The sequence below is a fragment of the Neodiprion pinetum genome, chromosome 4 (genome assembly GCF_021155775.2).
Source record: "Neodiprion pinetum isolate iyNeoPine1 chromosome 4, iyNeoPine1.2, whole genome shotgun sequence".
NCBI lineage: Eukaryota > Metazoa > Arthropoda > Insecta > Hymenoptera > Diprionidae > Neodiprion > Neodiprion pinetum.
The window spans coordinates 20,171,536-20,195,137 of NC_060235.2; the positions used below are offsets into that span (position 1 = coordinate 20,171,536).

At 39.0% G+C, this 23,602-nt stretch overlaps 2 protein-coding genes and 1 long non-coding RNA gene across 4 annotated transcripts in view; 2 read left to right on the forward strand and 1 right to left on the reverse strand.

The window, feature by feature from the left end:
• Positions 1-1,048: 1,048 nt before the first annotated feature.
• On the forward strand, positions 1,049-4,904 carry LOC138190809 (uncharacterized). The gene is made up of 4 exons (XR_011176897.1): positions 1,049-1,409; positions 1,658-1,767; positions 2,017-2,252; positions 4,688-4,904. It is a non-coding gene; the product is annotated as an uncharacterized lncRNA (long non-coding RNA).
• Positions 4,905-13,397: 8,493 nt separating this feature from the next.
• On the forward strand, positions 13,398-14,595 carry snRNP-U1-C (small ribonucleoprotein particle U1 subunit C). Its single transcript, XM_046620095.2, has 2 exons — positions 13,398-13,593; positions 13,670-14,595. The coding sequence occupies exon 2, from the start codon at positions 13,707-13,709 to the stop codon at positions 14,214-14,216; it is 510 nt and encodes a 169-aa protein (XP_046476051.1). The 5' UTR covers positions 13,398-13,593; positions 13,670-13,706; the 3' UTR covers positions 14,217-14,595.
• A 1,673-nt stretch (positions 14,596-16,268) lies between these two features.
• The window catches only part of gukh (GUK-holder), a 55,025-nt gene continuing 47,691 nt past the window's right edge, over positions 16,269-23,602 (reverse strand). Inside the window, exons 9-11 of one of the 2 annotated variants that reach the window (XM_046620094.2) lie at positions 19,800-20,451; positions 18,173-18,641; positions 16,269-17,146 (exon numbers count right to left, since the gene is read on the reverse strand). In XM_046620094.2, the coding sequence (XP_046476050.1) occupies positions 16,349-17,146; positions 18,173-18,641; positions 19,800-20,451 (1,919 nt within the window). In that variant the 3' untranslated portion in view covers positions 16,269-16,348. The remainder of the gene's footprint in view (positions 17,147-18,172; positions 18,642-19,799; positions 20,452-23,602) is intronic. The other variant, XM_069135019.1, reaches the window with a different exon arrangement.

Here is a 23,602-nt window from a genome sequence, read left to right on the forward strand (position 1 = left end):
GTAATAATGATGCAGAGGCCAGAAAGTATATATGTATATGCGGTCCATGTACGATATTAATATATATGATCCATTTACGATTAATACGTGATGCATACTATAAATTTTCCAAAAGACAAACTGGATCATCTACAATAATACGTCTATCATATGGAAATAGAAGAATTATTCATTTCGAAATGAGATTCTGTTCGACACGCGCTCGATGTATTTCATAACATTGATATTCATAATTATTCGAACAATTTTTCATTTGCCCACTCGATCTTGAATTTTCGTAGGTATAGAATCGAAACGCTGTTTTAGCTAGTTGCAAGTGAAGTACCTACTTTGGGTAGAGAAGCAGAATTGTTTTCGAAGAGTGAACACTCTTATGCATGGAAAAAAATTGAGAGTAACTGTAACACATCACGGATGCGCTAATTTTGATCGAAATGAAACGGTTGCTCCGTGTGTGAGACAGTATTTAACGCAGTGTCCTGATTTAAAGACCTGAAAACGTGATTGTCGGTATTTTTTATTTTTTATTTTTTTTGATAGGGAGTAAAAGAACGAAGCTTCTTAAAACTTCGAGTGTATTTTATCACACATTTGAAAGGTACGAGCAAAAATTTTGACTATCCAACTGTCGCAGAACGGCAGGGTTATTAGCTGACTCGTTAACTGAAGAATATATCTTCAGTCAAAGGCTGACCATCGAAGAGCCTAGCCGCTTCAGTCGGGAATCGGCAGGAGAGATAAAGTGTGTATTTCTTGTATGAAATGTGAAAACTAAAATCATTATACATCATGTCATATTATACATAGTATTGAAGTTCGAAACTAGAGTTTGGATGTTCGGATGTGCAGAATGTGACGTCGCCCAAAATTTTTTTTCTCTTGACGTCATCGATCTATATTGACGAAAATCAGCTAACCGAATTCCTCAGTCCGAAAACAACCGCGCAGTAGAGAGGACGTATGAAAATCGCGCTCCGCAGATTTCGAGTACCGGGTTCTCTACCTCCTGAATCCTGCGCTCTGAGTCCACTTTCTGGTGTAACTCGAGTTCCAGGACAAGCGGTCCGTGGTTCCTGCACTCCGGGTACGCTGCCTGGTGAAACTCGACTTCCAGGAAAAGCGCTGCGTGGTTCCTGCGCTCCAGGTCCGCTACCTGGTGGATCTCGACTTCATAACAAGCGCACCGTAGTTTCTGCGCTCAAGGTCGACTACCTAGTGAAACTTGACATCCAGGACAAGCGCTCCGAGGTTCCTGCATTCCGGGTACGCTACCTGGTGAAACTCAACTTCCAGGGCAAGCGCTGCGTGATTCCTACGCTCCAGGTCCGCTACCTGGTGAATCCTGACTCTCGGAGGACAAGAAAGACGAGGAGAACAAGGTGGACGAGGAGAACGAGGATTTCTGCACAGTGAGTATAGATAACATTCGTGTAATATTCAATGGAAATCGTAAATATATTTTATCTAAAATTTTTTGAACTTGTCATGTACACAATAAATTATTTCAATTCATTTTTCGGGCAAGCACAAATTCAGTAGCTACAAATGCCCTAGAAAAATTTATTCTATTATTAATTAATTAATTAAATAATTATAAAAATCCTTACACAATATTTTTGCTGTGTTCTTATACGGTAAATATTTATTTCTATTCAAGGTATAACTCAAGGTGGTTATCAGTGGTTGTTGGAGGTGGTTGACGGTTGTTGGAGGTGGACGAGGAGGAGGACCAGGAAGACGAGGAGAACAAGGTGAACTCAGTCCATGGTGAGTGCATTACTAATTACATTGCATACATGATTCAATTGTGATAGGTGCGCAATTTTTTTGTCATACGATGGCGTCAACAAAACTTAGCGAGCCGATGTCATCACTAATAATTAATTTCAGCCGAGACCAAGTTTCTTGAATTCGATCCGTTGCTTTTCCTTAATGTTGGAACGATTGTTCTACATGCGATTAATTCTTGTATTGTTGCAGTCCACTTATTTCACGTGTGTACAACTTATTTTACAGGCGTGCGGAGGATGGCGGCGTGTATTACGGTGGATGAGCCAAAATGGCACAGCCGATAACTCAGTTTGCAATTGTTGAGGTTGCTAAGCCGAATATCGGGGAGAATAGGCCGTCGCGCGTAAGAGCCGACGTCACTGTCAATCTGAGCGTGAGAAAGGAAATCAAGGCAGAGTGGGAAAACCTGAGGAAACACGACGTTTGCTTTTTAATATCAATCAATCCTCCTAATACCATCGGTGAGTGATTTTGATATATTGCTGCCCGGACGAGTATGCATGCGTATATTGTAACGCTAGCATAGAAACGCCCGGCTGCAAATATGTTTATAATTTACGTAACATTTATATATATGAAATATTATAATATTTCATTTTTTTAATTTCTTTAATGCACAGATATTATTTCATCAAAATCTCATATTCTAATAACGGCGAGTTCCACCCCTCCTGGCAAAAGTCACGTAGAGACCAACAATGATCCCTAGTATAAGGTTAAACTTTTTTCTATTTAACTGGTACCAAGAACGGAGATAAGGGAATGCTGAATTAGCATCAGTAGCGCTCAGCCTGGAAATATCCCTCTTTTTAAGTTAAAACTATAACCAATAACTAGGATAAACCACTACCTTTGGAAACACCAAATTAAAATAGATTACTTATTAGAATGTATGAATGAATGTGTGAACATTGTATGTAAATATCTCTTGTTCATATTTTTAATGTGTCACCGACGAGATTGAGAATCGTCGGAACACCGTCGAAGAGCGTGAAGTAACGCTGACCATGTGGATTTGGGCACCAGGAGGTCGCCCTCGCACCTCATTGGCTAATTACCGTTGTAACTTATTACAACTGCAGCTCCTTGGACCCTCGGGCCCAAGAAGCCGCGTCTTTCGTCTGTCAAGTCGCGAGGTGCGTGGACGTCAACCCGTATTAGCTCTTCTTGAGCAATAGTAGCGTTTGGAAAATCTTAGTTGTGACCGGCCTAAAGTCTCGCGCTAATTCGTCAAATTCGAGCAGTCAGTTATTCTGTTAGCTGCAAAAGACTCACTATCTTCTACGTTTCCATCTTTTCTGTGCTTTACTAAATCTCATCATTTCGAGAATAGACATTTTTATGCCATTCCATTTTCCATAATTAAATTGAGTTCGGCCCTGATTCAACCGAATCAGGTAATTTTAAGTGCTAATAATAATAACTACACTATCATTTTTAATAAATAATCTTTGGAATCATCTTTAACATATATCAAAATCAGCAAATTGACACTTTCAACTATAGCTTTCGATAGTAAGATAACATTCTAAATCTACAAAGACTAAGTGACCGACGTTCAACATCGTTCGATTCATCAACTCTTCCGAACTTGAGGTGAGGCCCCTGGTCCAGAATTCTACTGACGCAGACCGACACGATCCGACGGCTCTCAATCTCGTCGACCGATTCACCTGAAGCTAAGTCAATCCGAGTGTTAATCTTCAAAATTGAACGAATTCTTGTTTCACCTTTATAATTAAAATTTACTTCAGTAATATTCATTTAAAAGCAAGTCTAGAATTGGTGGCTAGCTTCACTACCCCGAATTAAATCATACTTATTGTTTCCAAGAATTACCCAACAAGACTTGACAATAGGATATATAATTGATTTAAGATAATCTAAAAACAGAGATACAATATCGAATAATCACGATCAGCTAGTTATAACCATCGTTTAGAGTAGATGTTGCTGGTACCAAATAATAATATCCTTTAGAATAGAATAACACACGATTTGTACAAACTCGAACACTTTATAAATTGTTACTTTCGGCTCTTATGTCATTATCACCATTGATTGTTACCAGACATTAAATCATCCTCGTATACTTCATCTTCAACCATTTATTTTGAACGACCTTTTCCCCATTTTCATTATTATAAAATTGCCTCAACAATTTGAACAAACCTCGCAGACCTGTACAGGACTATAGCAACACGATCCTACAAATTACCGGCTTATCGAAAGGTAGGTCTTTTCTTAGTTTTAATATTTATTCATTGTCGTTACGTGGGAGCTTGATTATTCAAATAATCATTAACTACCACCGCTCAATACACTCTCACCCCAACGTAACATTGGCCAAAAATACAAAGGGGTTAGCCTTACATTTTCTTCAGTTTTGGAGCTGAAAATTTTTGAACTCGCAGCCTATTGGAACTGCGCCCAATCGATTTCTCTCGCGAAATTACCTCGGACTAGTGCCGGAAAGGATTTATTCCAGCACTTTTCAAAATCGCGAAAATTTTCGCCAAAAATACAAAGGGGTTAACCTTCCTTTTTTTTTTACCGAAAAATCTTCCGTCTTAGAATTGATTTGTCGGACCCTTTCCCGACCAATTGGACCCCCAGGAAATCAGAAAACGCAGCAAAAAGAGCGTCGGATCAACAGGAGAAAATTACGAAGGAAAAAGCACCCGCTGAAAAATGTCGAAATCTGAGGTTCTGGTTTTTTGGCTGTAACTTTTTATCCGCTGCTCGCAGCGTATCAGGACTGCGCTTAATCGATTTGTCTCGCGAAATTGCGTCCGAATAGTGCCAGAAAAAATTTATTCCAGCACTTTTCAAATATTAATCCTCACGTAATATTTTTGATGTGTTCTGAAACTGAAAATATTTATTGCTATTCCAGGTACAACCCGAGGTGGTTATCGGTGGTTGTTTGAGGTGGTTGGAGATTGTTGGAGGTGGTCGGAGGTGGACGAGGAGGAGGACGAACTGAACTGAGTCTCAAAGCCCTGTTGACATAAAAGCAGCTATTCGATAGAAATTATAGTTTATAGTTTACACGGCCCATTGCATGATATTTCATTATAAATACATATGTTTCAATGTATTTAGGAATAATTTATCAAATATACAGAAGTCATGTGCAAATAATAAATAAATTGATTCGACCGCAATGTGATGTATTCATTAGAGCTTTAACAATAAATTTGAGCTTTGTTACTTCTTTCATTTTATTATGGATAATCAAAAACATTTCCGACTAATCGTGCTGTGGAAGCGTGGGGATTAAACCAAATGTAGCAAAAGATTAGAAACAGTGTATGTAGAGTACGGGTATTTTTCTGATAATGCAAATAGAATAGAATACCACGCCTTGCGAATTAGCTTTCCAGTCAGAGATGAATGATGAATTTTAAGGACTGCATTATCGTCGTTGAATACTCTATGCCTCATGGAAAACGAAAATCTGTAACGACAAACTTGATGCACCGGATCATCGTCGACTTTAACTTTTGAAATGTCCTACCATTTCCAAACACCTCCAACCATCCTATTTACCTATATTACCAGATTAGCTATGATATGAAAAGAGAAGAATTATTCATGTTGAAATGGGATTCTATTCGACGCGCGCTCGATGTATTCCATGACATTAGTATTCATAATTATTCCAACAACTTTTCATTTGCTCTCTCGATCTTGAATTTTCATAGGCATAGAATCGAAACGTTGTTTTAGCTGGTCGCAAGTGAAGTATCTGCGTTGGGTGGAGGAGCAGAATTGTTTTTCGAAAAGTATTCGGATGGAAAAAAATTCAAAGTAACTGTAATACATCACGGATGCGCTAATTTTGAACGAGATGAAACGGATGCTTCGTATATGAGACAGTATTTAACGCTGCGTAGTGATTTAAAGACCTAGAAAGGTGATAGGGAGAGAAAGAACGACGCTTCTTAACACTTCGAGTGTATTTTAACACACATTTGAAAGATACGAGCGAAATTTTTCATCATCCAACTGTCGCACAACGGCAGCGTTATTAGCCGAGCCGTTCACTGAAGAATATATCCTCAGTCAACGGCTGACCATCGAAGGGCCTGGCCGCTTGAGTCTGGAATCGGCAGGAGAGATGAGGTGTGTATTTCTTGTATGAAACGTGGAAACTAAAAGCATTATACATCATATCATATCATCATACATCGTACACCATACATCATACATCACACACCATACATCATACATCATCATACCTAGTATTACAGTTCGAAACCAAAGTTTGAATTTTCGGATGAGCGGAAAGTGACGTCACCAATCTAAAATCGGCTAGCCGAGTTCCTCAGTCCGGTAACAACCGCGCAGTAGAGCGGACGTATGAGAGTCGCGCTCCGCAAATTTCGAGTAAGGGTTCTCAACCTCCCGGATCCCGCGCTTCGGGTCCGCTACGCGGTGAAACTCGACTTCCAGGATAAGCGCTCCGTGGTTCCTGGTTCATGTTTACAATAAATTATTTCAATTCGTTTTTCGCGCAAGCCCAAATTCGGTAGCTGTCAGTCCGCTAATAAAATTTCTCGACTTCCAGGATAAGCGCTCCGTGGTTCCTGGTTCATGTTTACAATAAATTATTTCAATTCGTTTTTCGCGCAAGCCCAAATTCGGTAGCTGTCAGTCCGCTAATAAAATTTCTCGACTTCCAGGATAAGCGCTCCGTGGTTCCTGGTTCATGTTTACAATAAATTATTTCAATTCGTTTTTCGCGCAAGCCCAAATTCGGTAGCTGTCAGTCCGCTAATAAAATTTCTCGACTTCCAGGATAAGCGCTCCGTGGTTCCTGGTTCATGTTTACAATAAATTATTTCAATTCGTTTTTCGCGCAACCACAAATTCGGTAGCTGTCACTCCGCTAATAAAATTTCTCGACTTCCAGGATAAGCGCTCCGTGGTTCCTGGTTCATGTTTACAATAAATTATTTCAATTCGTTTTTCGCGCAAGCCCAAATTCGGTAGCTGTCAGTCCGCTAATAAAATTTCTCGACTTCCAGGATAAGCGCTCCGTGGTTCCTGGTTCATGTTTACAATAAATTATTTCAATTCGTTTTTCGCGCAAGCCCAAATTCGGTAGCTGTCAGTCCGCTAATAAAATTTCTCGACTTCCAGGATAAGCGCTCCGTGGTTCCTGGTTCATGTTTACAATAAATTATTTCAATTCGTTTTTCGCGCAAGCCCAAATTCGGTAGCTGTCAGTCCGCTAATAAAATTTCTCGACTTCCAGGATAAGCGCTCCGTGGTTCCTGGTTCATGTTTACAATAAATTATTTCAATTCGTTTTTCGCGCAACCACAAATTCGGTAGCTGTCACTCCGCTAATAAAATTTCTCGACTTCCAGGATAAGCGCTCCGTGGTTCCTGGTTCATGTTTACAATAAATTATTTCAATTCGTTTTTCGCGCAAGCCCAAATTCGGTAGCTGTCAGTCCGCTAATAAAATTTCTCGACTTCCAGGATAAGCGCTCCGTGGTTCCTGGTTCATGTTTACAATAAATTATTTCAATTCGTTTTTCGCGCAAGCCCAAATTCGGTAGCTGTCAGTCCGCTAATAAAATTTCTCGACTTCCAGGATAAGCGCTCCGTGGTTCCTGGTTCATGTTGACAATAAATTATTTCAATTCGTTTTTCGCGCAACCCCAAATTCGGTAGCTGTCAATCCGCTAATAAAATTTCTCGACTTCCAGGATAAGCGCTCCGTGGTTCCTGGTTCATGTTTACAATAAATTATTTCAATTCGTTTTTCGCGCAACCACAAATTCGGTAGCTGTCAGTCCGCTAATAAAATTTCTCGACTTCCAGGATAAGCGCTCCGTGGTTCCTGGTTCATGTTTACAATAAATTATTTCAATTTGTTTTTCGCGCAACCCCAAATTCGGTAGCTGTCAGTGCGCTAATAAAATTTCTATAACTTTATAATCTTCTCATAATCTTTTTGGTAAAATATGTCGATAAAACCATTATATTAAACCTTACACATTATTTTCGATGTTTTCTTATACTGAAAATATTTATTACTATTCAAGGTATGAGCTGAGGTGGTTGAAGGTGGTCGGAGGTGGACGAGGAGGAGGACGAGGAGGACGAGGATTTGTGCTGGGTGAGTAAAACACTTTTATAATATTTGATGGCAATTGTAATTATATTTCATCTGAAATATTACAAACTTGTCACGCTTACAATAAATTATTTCAATTCGTTTTTCGTGCAAGCACATATTTAGTAGCTATGAATAATCTTGTACAATTTATTATATTATCAAATAGTTAATTGATATTCATATAATATTTAATGGCAATTGTCATTATATTTCATCTGAAATATTACAAACTTGTCACGCTTACAATAAATTATTTCAATTCGTTTTTCGTGCAAGCACATATTTAGTAGCTATGAATAATCTTGTACAATTTATTATATTATCAAATAGTTAATTGATATTCATATAATATTTAATGGCAATTGTCATTATATTTCATCTGAAATATTACAAACTTGTCACGTTTACAATAAATTATTTCAATTCACTTTTCGTGCAAGCACATATTTAGTAGCTATGAATAATCTTGTACAATTCATTATATTCTTAATCAATTGATTAATTACATTAATCCTTACACAATATTTTTGATGTGTTCCTATACTAAAAATATTCATTACTATTCCAGGTATTACCCGAGGTGGTCGGAGGTGGACGAGGAGGAGGACGAGCTGGACGAGAAGGAGGACGAGGTGGACGAGGAGCAGGCGGGGTGGGTCGTGGGAGAGGACCTCTCCTCTCCTCAGAGGAGGGGAGGAGGCGGGGTGGGTCGTGGGAGAGGACTTCTCCTCTCCTCAGAGGAGGGGAGGGGAAGGGGGAGGGGCAGGGAAGGGGGAGAGGTGGGCGGCGAGGGGGAGGGGGAAGGGAGGGGGAGGGGAGGGGGAGGGGGAGGGGGAGGGGAGGGGGGAGGGGGAGGGGGGAGGGGGAGGGGGAGGGGGAGGGGGGGGAGGGTGGGCGGGCGGGAGGGAGGGAGGGAGGGAGGGAGGGCGGGGCGGGCGGGAGGGAGGGAGTGGAGGACGGATGTCGATGCGAGCCTGTTAGAGTTAATAGAACAGTACACCCCCCCCCCTCGCGCCCGCCCTCCCACCCTCCCTCCATCCCTCCCCCCGCCCTCCCTCCCTCCCGCCCCCCACCCCCTCCCCGCCCCTCCCCCCTCCCCCTCCCCTCCCCTCCCCCCTCCCCTCCCCTCCCCCCCTCCCTTCCCCCTCCCCCCCCGCCCTTCCCTTCCCTTCCCTTCCCCCTCCCCCTCGCCGCCCTCCTCTCCCCCTTCCCTGCCCCTCCCCCTTCCCCTCCCCTCTTCTGAGGAGAGGAGAAGTCCTCTCCCACGACCCACCCCGCCTCCACCCCTCCTCTGAGGAGAGGAGAGGTCCTCTCCCAAGACCCACCCCGCCTGCTCCTCGTCCACCTCGTCCTCCTCCTCGTCCAGCTCGTCCTCCTCCTCGTTCACCTCCGACCACCTCGGGTAATACCTGGAATAGTAATGAAGATTTTTAGTATAGAAACACATCAAAAATATTGTGTAAGGATTAATGTAATTAATCAATTGATTAAGAATATAATGAATTGTACAAGATTATTCATAGCTACTAAATATGTGCTTGCACGAAAAGTGAATTGAAATAATTTATTGTAAACGTGACAAGTTTGTAATATTTCAGATGAAATATAATGACAATTGCCATTAAATATTATATGAATATCAATTAACTATTTGATAATATAATAAATTGTACAAGATTATTCATAGCTACTAAATATGTGCTTGCACGAAAAACGAATTGAAATAATTTATTGTAAGCGTGACAAGTTTGTAATATTTCAGATGAAATATAATGACAATTGCCATTGAATATTATAAGAATATTAATTAACTAATTGATAATATAATAAATTGTACAAGATTATTCATAGCTACTGAATATGTGCTTGCATGAAAAATGAATTGAAATAATTTATTGTAAACGTGACAAGTTTGTAATATTTCAGAAGAAATATAATGACAATTGCCATTAAATATTATAAGAATATTATTCGATTAATTATCAACATAACAAATTGTACAAGATTATTCATAGCTACTGAATATGTGCTTGCATAAAAAAATTGAAATAATTTATTGTAAACGTGACAAGTTTGTAATATTTCAGATGAAATGTAATTACAATTGCCATTAAATATTATAAGAATATCAATTAATTAATTAATAATGTAACAAATTGTACAAGATTATTCATAGCTACTGAATATGTGCTTGCATGAAAAATGAATTGAATTATTTATTGTAAGCGTGACAAGTTTGTAATATTTCAGATGAAATATAATTACAATTGCCATCAAATAATATAAAAGTGTTTTACTCACCCAGCACAAATCCTCGTCCTCCTCGTCCTCCTCCTCGTCCACCTCCGACCACCTTCAACCACCTCAGCTTATACCTTGAATAGAGATAAATATTTTCAGTATAAGAACACATCGAAAATAATGTGTAAGGTTTAATATAATGGTTTTATCGACATATTTTACCAAAAAGATTATGAGAAGATTATAAAGTTATAGAAATTTTATTAGCGCACTGACAGCTACCGAATTTGGGGTTGCGCGAAAAACGAATTGAAATAATTCATTGTAAACATGAACCAGGAACCACGGAGCGCTTATCCTGGAAGTCGAGAAATTTTATTAGCGGACTGACAGCTACCGAATTTGGGGTTGCGCGAGAAACGAATTGAAATAATTTATTGTAAACATGAACCAGGAACCACGGAGCGCTTATCCTGGAAGTCGAGAAATTTTATCAGCGGACTGACAGCTACCGAATTTGGGGTTGCGCGAGAAACGAATTGAAATAATTTATTGTAAACATGAACCAGGAACCACGGACCGCTTATCCTGGAAGTCGAGAAATTTTATTAGCGGACTGACAGCTACCGAATTCGGGGTTGCGCGAAAAACGAATTGAAATAATTTATTGTAAACATGAACCAGGAACCACGGACCGCTTATCCTGGAAGTCGAGAAATTTTATTAGCGGACTGACAGCTACCGAATTTGGGCTTGCGCGAAAAACGAATTGAAATAATTTATTGTAAACATGAACCAGGAACCACGGAGCGCTTATCCTGGAAGTCGAGAAATTTTATTAGCGGACTGACAGCTACCGAATTTGGGGTTGCGCGAGAAACGAATTGAAATAATTTATTGTAAACATGAACCAGGAACCACGGACCGCTTATCCTGGAAGTCGAGAAATTTTATTAGCGGACTGACAGCTACCGAATTCGGGGTTGCGCGAAAAACGAATTGAAATAATTTATTGTAAACATGAACCAGGAACCACGGACCGCTTATCCTGGAAGTCGAGAAATTTTATTAGCGGACCGACAGCTACCGAATTTGGGCTTGCGCGAAAAACGAATTGAAATAATTTATTGTAAACATGAACCAGGAACCACGGAGCGCTTATCCTGGAAGTCGAGAAATTTTATTAGCGGACTGACAGCTACCGAATTCGGGGTTGCGCGAAAAACGAATTGAAATAATTTATTGTAAACATGAACCAGGAACCACGGAGCGCTTATCCTGGAAGTCGAGAAATTTTATCAGCGGACTGACAGCTACCGAATTTGGGCTTGCGCGAAAAACGAATTGAAATAATTTATTGTAAACCTGAACGAGGAACCACGGAGCGCTTATCCTGGAAGTCGAGAAATTTCATTAGCGGACTGACAGCTACCGAATTTGGGGTTGCGCGAAAAACGAATTGAAATAATTTATTGTAAACATGAACCAGGAACCACGGAGCGCTTATCCTGGAAGTCGAGTTTCACCGCGTAGCGGACCCGAAGTGCGGGATCCGGGAGGTTGAGAACCCGTACTCGAAATTTGCGGAGCGCGACTCTCATCCGTCCGCTCTACTGCGCGGTTGTTACTGGACTGAGGAACTCGGCTAGCCGATTTTAGATTGGTGACGTCACTTTCCGAACATCCGAAAATTCAAACTTTGGTTTCGAACTGTAATACTAGGTATGATGATGTATGATGTATGATGTATGATGTATGATGTACGATGTATGATGTATGGTGTATGATGTATGGTGTACGATGTATGATGATATGATATGATGTATAATGCTTTTAGTTTTCACGTTTCATACAAGAAATACACACTTCATCTCTCCTGCCGATTCCAGGCTCAAGCGGCCAGGCCCTTCGATGGTCAGCCGTTGACTGAAGATATATTCTTCAGTGAACGGCTCGGCTAATAACGCTGCCGTTCTGCGACAGTTGGATGATGAAAAATTTCGCTCGTATCTTTCAAATGTGTGTTAAAATACACTCGAAGTGTTAAGAAGCGTCGTTCTTTTTCTCCCTATCACCTTTCTAGGTCTTTAAATCACTACGCAGCGTTAAATACTGTCTCATATACGAAGCATCCGTTTCATCTCGTTCAAAATTACCGCATTCGTGATGTATTACAGTTACTCTGAATTTTTTTCCATCCGAATACTTTTCGAAAAACAATTCTGCTCCTCCAACCAACGCAGATACTTCACTTGCGACCAGCTAAAACAACGTTTCGATTCTATGCCTATGAAAATTCAAGATCGAGGGAGCAAATGAAAAGTTGTTGGAATAATTATGAATATCAATGTTATGGAATACGTCGAGCGCGTGTTGAACAGAATCCCATTTCGAAATGAATAATTTTTATATTTTCATATTATAGCCATATTATTGTAGATAATTTAGTTTGTCTCCTGGAAAATTATCAAATTTACAGTATGCATGACGTATTAATCGTAAATGGATCATATATTCATGTCTTACATGGACCGCATATACACATATACTTTTTGGCCTCTGCATCGTTACTACATCTGATCTATTATTATTTATGATTCATGTATACATTTTCCTCTCGGGTATCTATACTTCAATGAAATCACTGTTTTGCTATGAATTTTGGAAGAAATTTATTCTCATTATTAATTTCTTATATCGCCGACAAGTCGGTAAGTACATACAGCCCAAGTACTGGCTTGGGCTTACCATTGCGAAGACTGTGTTACTCGGAAGGTGAATGCAGCCAGCATCATGGCAAAATCGGTAACTCTCCAGTATGTATAGTTTCAAGAGATTGTCCCGGTATATCTCTGTGGTCTCACGGCCGGGTGAAAACACCGCGTAAGCTACGCGCAAGTCGATCAAATGTATAGAGGGTTGCCGTAACATGCGACGTCAGGCGAAGTTTGAATTCTCCGACCACTTACGGCAGAGATGAGTATCTGCTTATGGTGATGACTGAAGTGGGAACGTCGGGTGAATGGAAAAGAGAAGAAAGAACACGCAAGCTAGTCATCTTTATCTCACTCTAACGAATAATGCACGACAAAGATAGAAATGGTCCCGTTACTGACGTTCTGGAGAGTGATGAGACAATGCCTCATGCAGGCTCTCTCTGTTTTGCAGCACCAAGCTTTTCGTTGGCGCCGCCCGAAGAGCGCTGCGAACGAGGCTATAATCGTTGACTGAATAATATAAATTATTGAAGATACGCCATGTTGTTGGTATAAATACTATTGGAGCACTGTTATCTTTTTTGAGGAAAGCAAATTTGTAATTGACCGTTGAACAGCAGCCGCAATAATTTGCTGATAAAATTAAAGGACCCCCGACAAAGGAGCAGCATTTACAGCCCACGCAGAGAGCGCAGAAAAAATCGCGAGGTAAAGCATTAGACCTAACCTAAAACCTAACCTTAAACGTGATACGCGCTAACTCAATTTCCGTTGCACTTTTCAGTCGTAACCGATTCGAGTCAACAAATCCTTGTGCAGAGATGCCAAAGTACTATTGCGACTACTGCGATACTTATCTGACGCATGACTCTCCTAGCGTAAGGAAAACCCACTGCCAAGGCCGAAAGCACAAGGACAATGTTAAGTACTTTTACCAAAAGTGGATGGAGGAGCAGGCCCAGCACCTGATCGATGCAACAACTGCAGCTTTCAAGGCTGGAAAGATAGCGTCTAACCCTTTCGCAGCCAACAAGGGCGCTGCCATTCCACCACCCCCAAGTCTCGGCCCGAGACCCGGAGTTCCGCCGCAGGGTCCACCAAATATGATGCATCCTCCAGGAATGCACGGAGGTCCGATGGGACCTGGTGGTCCGATGATGATGGGACCCCATGGGCCAATGGGACCTATGATGGGAATGAGACCGCCTATGATGGGGCCCATGGGTCCAATGGGACCAATGATGGGACCCATGGGACCTATGGGACCCATGAGACCGCCAATGAATGGACCACCACCACCGATGGGAGGACCACCGCAGATGAAGACATGAAAATGATAGCAATAGTTGAACAGTTTGATGTTCGGAGACGAAAAAAAAAGGACTCTTTTCGCTGTGCATCGCATTTTGTTTCATTCTTTTCTTGAATTCTTTTTCTCATACTTTCTTCTCGGAGTACAGATTATTCTGTAGAGATCAAATATCCGAACAGACTAGGAACAATTCCAAATTCCTGTATATTTCTTTCTTATGAGGCGACACTGTGCAAATTAGATCTTAAGACATCGCTAGTTTTTTTATGTCAACTATGGATAGTGATTATTATTAATATATTGACATTAATATTGTAATTACTATTACATAGATATTATGCAGAGTTCGTGGACAGTGGAAATTGCGCAGAATGAACAATAAATTGAACCGTGCATTACTGTTTGTAGCTACATTTTACCCGATCCATCTATCACAGTTTTCGTTTTCGAAAAATATAAAGCAGCTTAATTGTTTTCTCGTATGCAGGTATGTACACACGCGACGTCGTGCTGCTACCCCGGGGAAAATGTTATCATTACTCGTGGTATCGCGTAACTATCGTACAGCAGATTTCAACCATCCGAATGCGAGGAGAATGGAAAAGTCTAAATGTTTGCAAATTCAAAATTGTTGGTAGAACACGCACAATGAAGTAGTGAGGTAGACACTGCGACACGGACATCTTGATAGTTCGAAATTTTAATATCGAAACACTCATAAACCTCAATTTTATTTTAACCGCTTTCTTGAATTACATGTGAATGTTATCTTCTTCTTTCTGACAGTAAATTGAAAAACTTGGACTTATCCACACCTTGTGATTTCTATTGATTGGATTTTTCCCTTATATAATTTATAGTTACATTGAAAATTGAGCTGATTATAGAGGAAGATGCAAGGATTGGGAAATTTATGAAAAAAATGAGAAAATTCAGTAGATTACTATAAGATAACATAGCTTGTATGCAATGTATAAAATTCGCTTTTTTATTCAAGAACGGAGGGCATAACATGTTTTGGCCTCAACACAATATATTCAATTAATTTTCTTACCTCTTCCGTTTCGTGCTTTTTTTATCCAACATTAATTGAGTGCTGCATTGCGTGCGAACGACCGGTGTGTTTTGTTATAATCGCACTATCGCGTTGTTCTTTGTCTTCGATTCTTACAATACGTCCGAACGTCACAAATCGGTAATTATTATCATTATCAAGCTCTTATAAATAATTTAAGGCAACCAGCTTTCAATTCAACATAACATATGCAGCAGCTTTTAAATATTTTTACTCTCATTCTCTCTCAATATATTATATTAATATCTACTTATATACCCAGGAACCTATATGCATGTATGTATATCGTTCATCAGTAAGCTAAACGTTATATAATAGCCTTGTAATCTTTCTTATTATATTATTTTTTCCGTTTTACTGTAGATTCATAGCCAGCGTGCAGTTTCGATTATATGTTAATGATTTTTCTATTTCTCCTCTGACACTTAACATCAGCTTTGAATAATTTACAAAGATGTTTTTTTTCCTCTTACTTTTTTCTCTCGTTTGTCGGATAGTCGCATCCACACGGATTAATTGTACCCGAGTATGGACGACTTTTTCTGACTTTTTTGGTTTTTTTATTATTTTTTTTTACTTCCAAAAATTTGCATTTACCACAATAAAACAATAGTCCAAAATAAACTGTTACCGAGATGATTGTGTTATAAAAACATTACAATGTACGTATTTTAAGCTGCCAGGAATTGATTTATATTTCACGTCATGTACTAGGTTATATACTCTAATTATCGTTCTATCGCATATTTACAGTCATTTAATTTATCCTCTTTTTTTGTAATCTTACGTCTGTTTTTTTTTTTTTTTTCTTGCTGCCCTTTTTCTCTCACTCGAGTACAATCGGATGATGAATATTGTACATGGGACGCGTATTACTCAATAATGATAATAATAATAGTGGTAGTAAAAATAATAAATTAATAACCTAATGTTTTGTGCAAATTCGGTGAAATTATAGACTTCTCAAGAAAATAAAAATAAAAAAAATAAAACATGATGATTAAATATAAATAAAAACGGCAAACGCGGTCTTATTTTTGAATGACTGAAATTAGTCTTCTCGTTTTTTTTTTTTTTCAAAGGGCGGTTTCTAAAGTCGGTGCGCTTGGGCTGCGCGAAACGTTTTGCACGACGCCATGTTGGGGCGATTCAGACCTGGCGCGATTGTGTCTGGTAAAATAATTGGCGGAAGTTTGGTTTTGGCTCGTTGTCCAGGACGGTGTAACGGTCGCCGGAAAGCTAGCCAAGAATTGGGCCCTTGCCAGCTGATTGTTGATTCGCCTGCTCTCGGCGATCCCATGCAAATCCTTAAGTCCCGGAAGAACCGTTACGCTGCTGGGAATTTGCGACGAATTTTTAATCTCTTCGAACCTTCCGGCTGAGCCTTCAGCAGAGATCAACGGCCGCCTCTTCGGGGTCGAAAAATTGGCCGCATTAATACTTGAGTTAGGAACGTTTGTGGTGGGTGCGATTATCGAATCGGTTTTTGGGCCTGGGACCCCCAAGTCCAGCTGCCGCTTCGAGACGGGCCTCGACATCGGCGAGGGGTTTTCCGGCGATGGTTTCATCGCCTTCTCCTCGGCAGCCGCGTCCTCGATTATTGTCGAGGACAAGACGTCGGATCGCGGACTCGGGAATCGCCATGCTGCTCGGGGACTCAGCACTTTCACCGGGGGCGGCGGCGATTGCAGTTGTTGTTGTTGTCGCTGTTGGTGGAGCAGCTGTTGTTGCTGCTGCTGAGTCTGCTGCCGGGACAGCTTCAGCTGCTCAGCTGCCGACAACCTTGTTGGGCCTGCTTTTACGCTCTGCTGAAGCAACAGGCGCTTGAAATCACGACGAGACGTTGACGATATTGGGTTCACGCTCTTGGGTACCTGAAGATTAGAAATCTCGTCAGTGCAGTCAGTAACTGCCAAGAGTTTGGGAATTTGTCCTAACCTTCTCTTTACTTACTCTAGTTTTTGATATGACCGATTAACTATATTCGTGTGGTTTTCAACTATATGTATATTTTGGAATAATTTGAGTCGATGCGTTTTTAGTTTTTCTCAAATGATTTGGGGTTTGTTTATTTCTCCGAGAAAATTATTGTAGAATTTATCTCAGCGAGCTTTTCAAGTTCTGTAATTACTTATTTAGCAACAATATAGGTTACATAAGTGTAACAACTGTAACGTAATATTCTATAACCCGAGTTATGGCAAGTTGAATAGCAGCAACTTTTCTCAAAACTAGCCACGAATCAACCGTGAGACAGGATTTAAATTCCATTATTTTTTTTTCACAATATTAGGGTGGTTGGTTGGCCGAAAATCGATACTTTTTGCTAATTCTATTACGAGATAGGCGCGCATTAAGTGTTTATAAAATTAATAAGCTACGAAGGATTCGTTGAAAATACCAAGGTAAAAAATATCGACATCATAAATAAAAGATTATTATCGACTTTACAAAATTGGTGTTTTATTTGAAATCGCTTCAATAATTCAAAGTTATTGAAAACCTGATAGATTGTTCGATTCTACTTTACGATGAATCATTTTGTTCAGAAAACTGTTTTCTGCAAATTCACGGCAACACTGTTTTTTTTTTATCATGTTAAAAACCTTAAATGAAACCTTAAAGAAACTTAACAAGTGAGGATATTCAATTGACTATTAAAAAAAGGAAATCTGTTTTGAAGTGAATTGAAATGAAGTATCAATATCCAAGCCTTTGTTCCTTTCAGTATATTCGATTATTTTATATTTAAGGTGATTTAAATTTGATAAATATTTCAGTGTGCAACTATCGCAATAAAATCAATAGAAAGTATTTATTTTCTTTTTGAGGTTGAACAAGTATTTATTTTTGGCCCACCAACCTCCGTAGCGTATTAAATAATTAGGAAATTTTCTCACTACCGGAATTTCCTGCGACTCCGGGCTCCAGCTGTGCCTGGAGTTAGCCTGATTGTGGGAGGAAGCGGCGCCAGTTTCGCCGAAAAGTCGAAGATCGGGTTCCTCCTTGATATTGAGGCGCCTTTTCGACTTGTGGATCATGGCGAAGAGCTCCTCATTGGACATGGTGCTTCTGGTTGGTGAAAGGACTAGATTGGCGGGAGTGTTTCTTCCGGAACTGTTCTGGACTGGCGGAGCGAGCCTGGAATGGTGCTGCGTGCTTTGCACCCCCGTTTTCGATTCTCCACCCCCTGGCGTCGATGACTGGAATCCCCTATTTCCGCCCGGTCCGATCGGCGATAATCCAGCCTGCCGCAGAGGGTCTCCAGTCCCGGGGGACTTCCACCCCTGATGGGAAGGCGGATTTTGAACAGGGGGTGCTGCTATGAACCGGTAACCGACCGCCGCCAAACTCGCAGGAACGATGAATCTGCGGAAAGGGAAACTGTTGACAATTTTTCTTTTTCTATATTTTTGAACACTGGTTTTGGGAATCTCCAGGAAAAAATTAATACATTCGAATTCTGTCTATATGCCATCTGATCGAACATGATTTATAGATCTGTTCAGATCTAATCAGAGATATTTGGATCTATTGATCATACAATCTAGTTTAACTATTTACTCCCGACTTAACCATGATGTTCACTTTTTTGACCTGAAAAGCGTGGGACAAAAGTAGCATATCATTTCCTCTTATCATGTTTTCCCTGATCTGCACGAAAAAAGTAGCCTTTTCTCCCGCGTTTTTCACCCGCAGGAATAATCTTCGACTTTATTCCCTTGTTACGTAAGTTTCTATTATATTCAGATCTGTTCACATCTATTTATATGTATATAAATTGTATACCTATATTTAAATGAGATTAGAAAAGAAATAAAATTTGTATCTAATCAAATCTATTCTTTTTTTTTACGGGATTCTTCTGAATAGCGAACAATTTTTCTACACAAAGTTGATCCATATCGGATTGTTTAGTCAGAACTGTTCGAAGGAAATGAGCAGAAGCACCGAAATTCCAATATGAGAAGATTTTTTTCCTATCGCAAGATAATGTTCGATCAAAAAATTCTACATTTGAGTAACCATTCATTTTCATTTGATGAATGTCGTTTTACCAATGAAGAAGAAATTACTTTTGTTGGTAATTTCGCTATGGAATTTTTTCAATTATTCAATCTTATCTGGTTTTACTACAATCAAATCTTTCCGAATTTTATTATTTGTTCTGTTGTAAATTTCTCCATTTCTCTGTGACAGATTTTCTTTTTACATGAGATACTATAAATGTCCAATCGAGTTTGAACAGGCCAAAATTGACTAGAACCTAAAACTATGAACTGCAAGTTAAAAACTGTATCGAATTTAAATCGACTGTATTGCGTTCTAATTTTTCAAGAATGATCTGATTCTGTTGAGAAAATTGAGAATTTTCTTCAGTCACGGAGAAATGAAGTAGTCCCACAACGTGTGAAATAACGAAGTTGAAAAACTCCTTCACAAGGATATAATGTATAAAAATGAAATTACGCAAACCGAACCGACGTAAAAAAAGGTATCATAATATTTTTTGAAAAAATGTTGTACCTGTTCCTGGGTATCGACGCTTTCTGTTCCTGGCGTTGATTCTGTGTTTTTCCCACATCGTTATTAGCGATGTGTCCATCGCTGTCTAAGCCGTGACCGGAAGGGCGCGAAGGGCGTTCCGCAGGTGCGGAAATATTCTGTCCGCGTCTGGCCATCATATGCATGGCGGAAAGAGGGCCGCGTGCAAGGCCACGAGTAATGTCGGGAGTGACGCTTCTCGGTGGTTCGATAAGCTCCCTTGGCGAAGTCCGAGAGTTCGGCAGGGTGTAGAACTGTTTTCCATTTCCATTAGCGTTCCCGGTTCCGTTTCCGTCACAGAAACGATCGCTGTTTCTCTTGTTATTCTCCCTGTCGAAGTACGCCGATTGCTTCGGAACCCGGTTCTGGTTCTCCTTGTAGTTCGATCGGTTGTCGTTCGCGTAGTTGGACAGCTTCTCCTGATCCGGCGCTTCGATCTTCCGCGTCGTTCGATCGGCTCTGTCGTTAAGGCTGACATTTTGCTTCACGTTCGACGGTTGCCGACGAGGATCGCCCTGCAGATTTTCCGCTCGATCTTTGAGCTGCGGTGGATCTATGTATGGCGGTGCCGTCGGCTTTTTGCCTGAACCATCCTGGGCCACGGTCTCTTTAGAAGCGGCTAGCAACGCGCTGTCTGTAACAACGAAAGATTGTAAAGATTAAAGAAAAATTTTACACTTTTTTCCCCCTTCTTATTCCCTTCTAACGCAAAACTTTCCCGACCATCAAACTTTTCCACCTCCGACGTTTTAGATTGTATCATTTACTTAGAGCGATTTTCTTGAAAATGGTCAGCTGATCGGACGGCGTGACGCCATATTGCTATTCGGTATGCTCATACTTTGTGAATTCTAACAAGAAACAGCTGTTATATTTGTTTTCTATTCAATTCCATACAATCGAATTTTAATTATTATCGATCGATTAGGCTGAAAAAACTATTTACTTGAGAAGTATCTGATGATTCATTGGTACAAAATGAGTCAATTTTTCAGAGAATAATTTGAGTAAACACGAAGTTTCAAGAATGAAGAATTCCTCTTATATCGGAATCGTTTAATCTGTCTTACAATTTAGGTTATTACTCATGGTGACGGAAATTTAATTGTCGTAAATAGATTATTCTACAGGCTAGTTATACCGAGTGTGACACTGAAGAAACGCTTAAATAACGGATTCAAAATTGATAAAATGTCTCGATATAAATAAAACTATCGTAATGTATTTAATAAAATAAATTTGTGGCTGTTCGATGATCATTGTATTTAATAATATTTAAGCAGCTTTTACACATCATATGAAAACATGAAAAACCGTAACACTAAAGCACTATAGGGTTGACCGTAAAAAAAAAAATCGGAAGTGAGTTGCAAAAATTGTAAAGCTCCGATTGAATAAACAAACATGAAAACGGAGAAGCAATTATATAATGGTAGAAGTCGAGTCGATCATTTGTATTAGATATTCTGCTTAAACTCTGAACCCTAAATATAAGCATAGCATTCGAATGAAATATTAACATAGAATAATTGAGAAGCTCTCAAATTTTAGCAATTATTATCGAGTTTTCTAAAAATTTTATCAAGCGTGTCACTTTTGCGTTGAACGTTGCACGCGCACGTGATTCATGATAATGATATGTAAATGTATAATGATGAGTACTCACCTTACCACCACGAAAATATAATGTATTGTTACAAAGTGCAGATGTGCATCCCGTGTATTATACATTATGATATTATATGTATATTATACATATGAGGAGTGAACTTAGTTATTACGATTAAATATTATTGTGAGGAGATACAAAAGTATTTATCTAAAAATCTATGCACACAACACAAACAAAAGTATAAGGTGCAGGGGAATAAGTGAATTACGTGATAGAATGAGACAAATACTTGGTAGGATTAGATTAAAAAAATAATTATCGTAATAAAATAAATTAAATAAAAACATAATAGAAAACAAAACATGAAAAAACAGTACGAACACTCGAATGTAAACTACGTTGTACAAAATATTTACAAAACATTATTTTGATGAACGTGAGTGTTTAACTACTGGTGTTACATAAATATTATGTAATAATGAGTGCAGGTGGGTGAGAAACGAAATGACAAAATGCGTATGAAAATTATAATAATTTTTTTTTCTTCATTTCCAGTAAAAAACAAAAAAAAAAAAAAAAAAACAATCGAAAAGAAAACAGCACATCGTGCCTGTCATCGATATATACATATATGTATATATATATATATATATATATATATATATGTGTGTGTGTGTGTATATAATATATAAGGGTTATAAAATAATAAATTATGTACAAAAGAAATAGAAACAAGTTGAAAAGACATGTACAAACGTGTGTGATGTTGATCGGGTGTTGTATTATATACTTGTGTCATATATTCAAGTTACTGCATGTTCCCCGCATGTTGCAATCGTGCGTTGTTTTTTTTTTCCTATTTTCCTTACTCTGCCGAGAAAAAAAATTGATGCCGGAAAAAAAAGTTCAAGTTAAAATTCGAATTAGTGTTGCATCGATACTCATAAATTTGGTTTTATGGTTTCCAATGAAGTCTATACGCATTTTTTATTAATATTTTTTTTTATGAAAATGAAAAATCGGAAGTTAGTTTGATGTTAGATAGGTGTGTTAAGAGACGTTGCCTCGATTTTTCAACGTACGAAGGACACGCAATACGCATAATATATGTATGCATATGTACTATACAGAGCCGCATGCAAATCTAACATTTCTTCGTTTTTTAAAATTTTTTTCGTTTTTCAGCTGTTTACCTCCGAACAAATGAGTATAAACAATAATAATAATAATAGACATAGATATCGTACATTCAACTACATAAATACAGAAATACTATAAATGGTAGATTTATCATCTAAATATGGATGGAATAACGGTGCGGTTTTGCTATACAAAACGATTGCAAATTTTATCTCACTACATAATATCTTGATAATTATTTTCTCGCTAACTTGTGCAGTTGTGCATTGTAATTCTGAAAATATCATTAATTCTTTTCTTTTCCTACTTTTTTTCTTCAAATTATCTAAACCGCGCAATCGGCAATCGTTCGTATTTATACACATGTATATAGAAATATGTAGAGTCGATTTATTTTACAATATTTACAATAATCTTTCTCGTATTTTTACGATTCGCCTACTAATGATCATCGACATTACACATACTATATTATACAATAGACGACTTTTTCCATATTACTTATATTATTAATATACCTGTAAAGTCGACTTACTATTCACTAATTGGCACATATTTCTTCAGGGTGCTTCCGAAGCGATATAATACGTCCGATATCCACAAGTCTCCAAACGAACGCGAGATTAATCATGGTACAAGATAATATAATACCGACCTCGCTCATCGTCAGCAAGCCAGCTTCTTGTTACAGGCTTTTTTTTCTTTCAAATTGAACTAAAGAGCAGATACAATTTTATCATCGCGGTTCGTCGATGCGTGAACGTTTATTTTCAGGTCTTAATTTTTCTTGTATTTCGTCTATATTACGGTCGCCAATAAGTTTAACAAAATTTTCTACATTCATCGCGTAAATTAACCGACTTTCGATCCGCGCTACAATCGAGGGAGTATTATGGTTTACTTGTTTCAGAAAAGCTAGAAGCATAACAAAATGCGAGACCGGAGCTCCAGGTTCTAAGTATCGATAAAGTCCATATACTTTATCGTGACAAACCATCGATTTCGTGTTCCTCACCAAATACAAGTAAAAGAA

Bases quoted from the DNA above. Each gene is read 5' to 3' on its own strand.
- snRNP-U1-C (XM_046620095.2), top strand. From the start codon at position 13,707: ATGCCAAAGTACTATTGCGACTACTGCGATACTTATCTGACGCATGAC.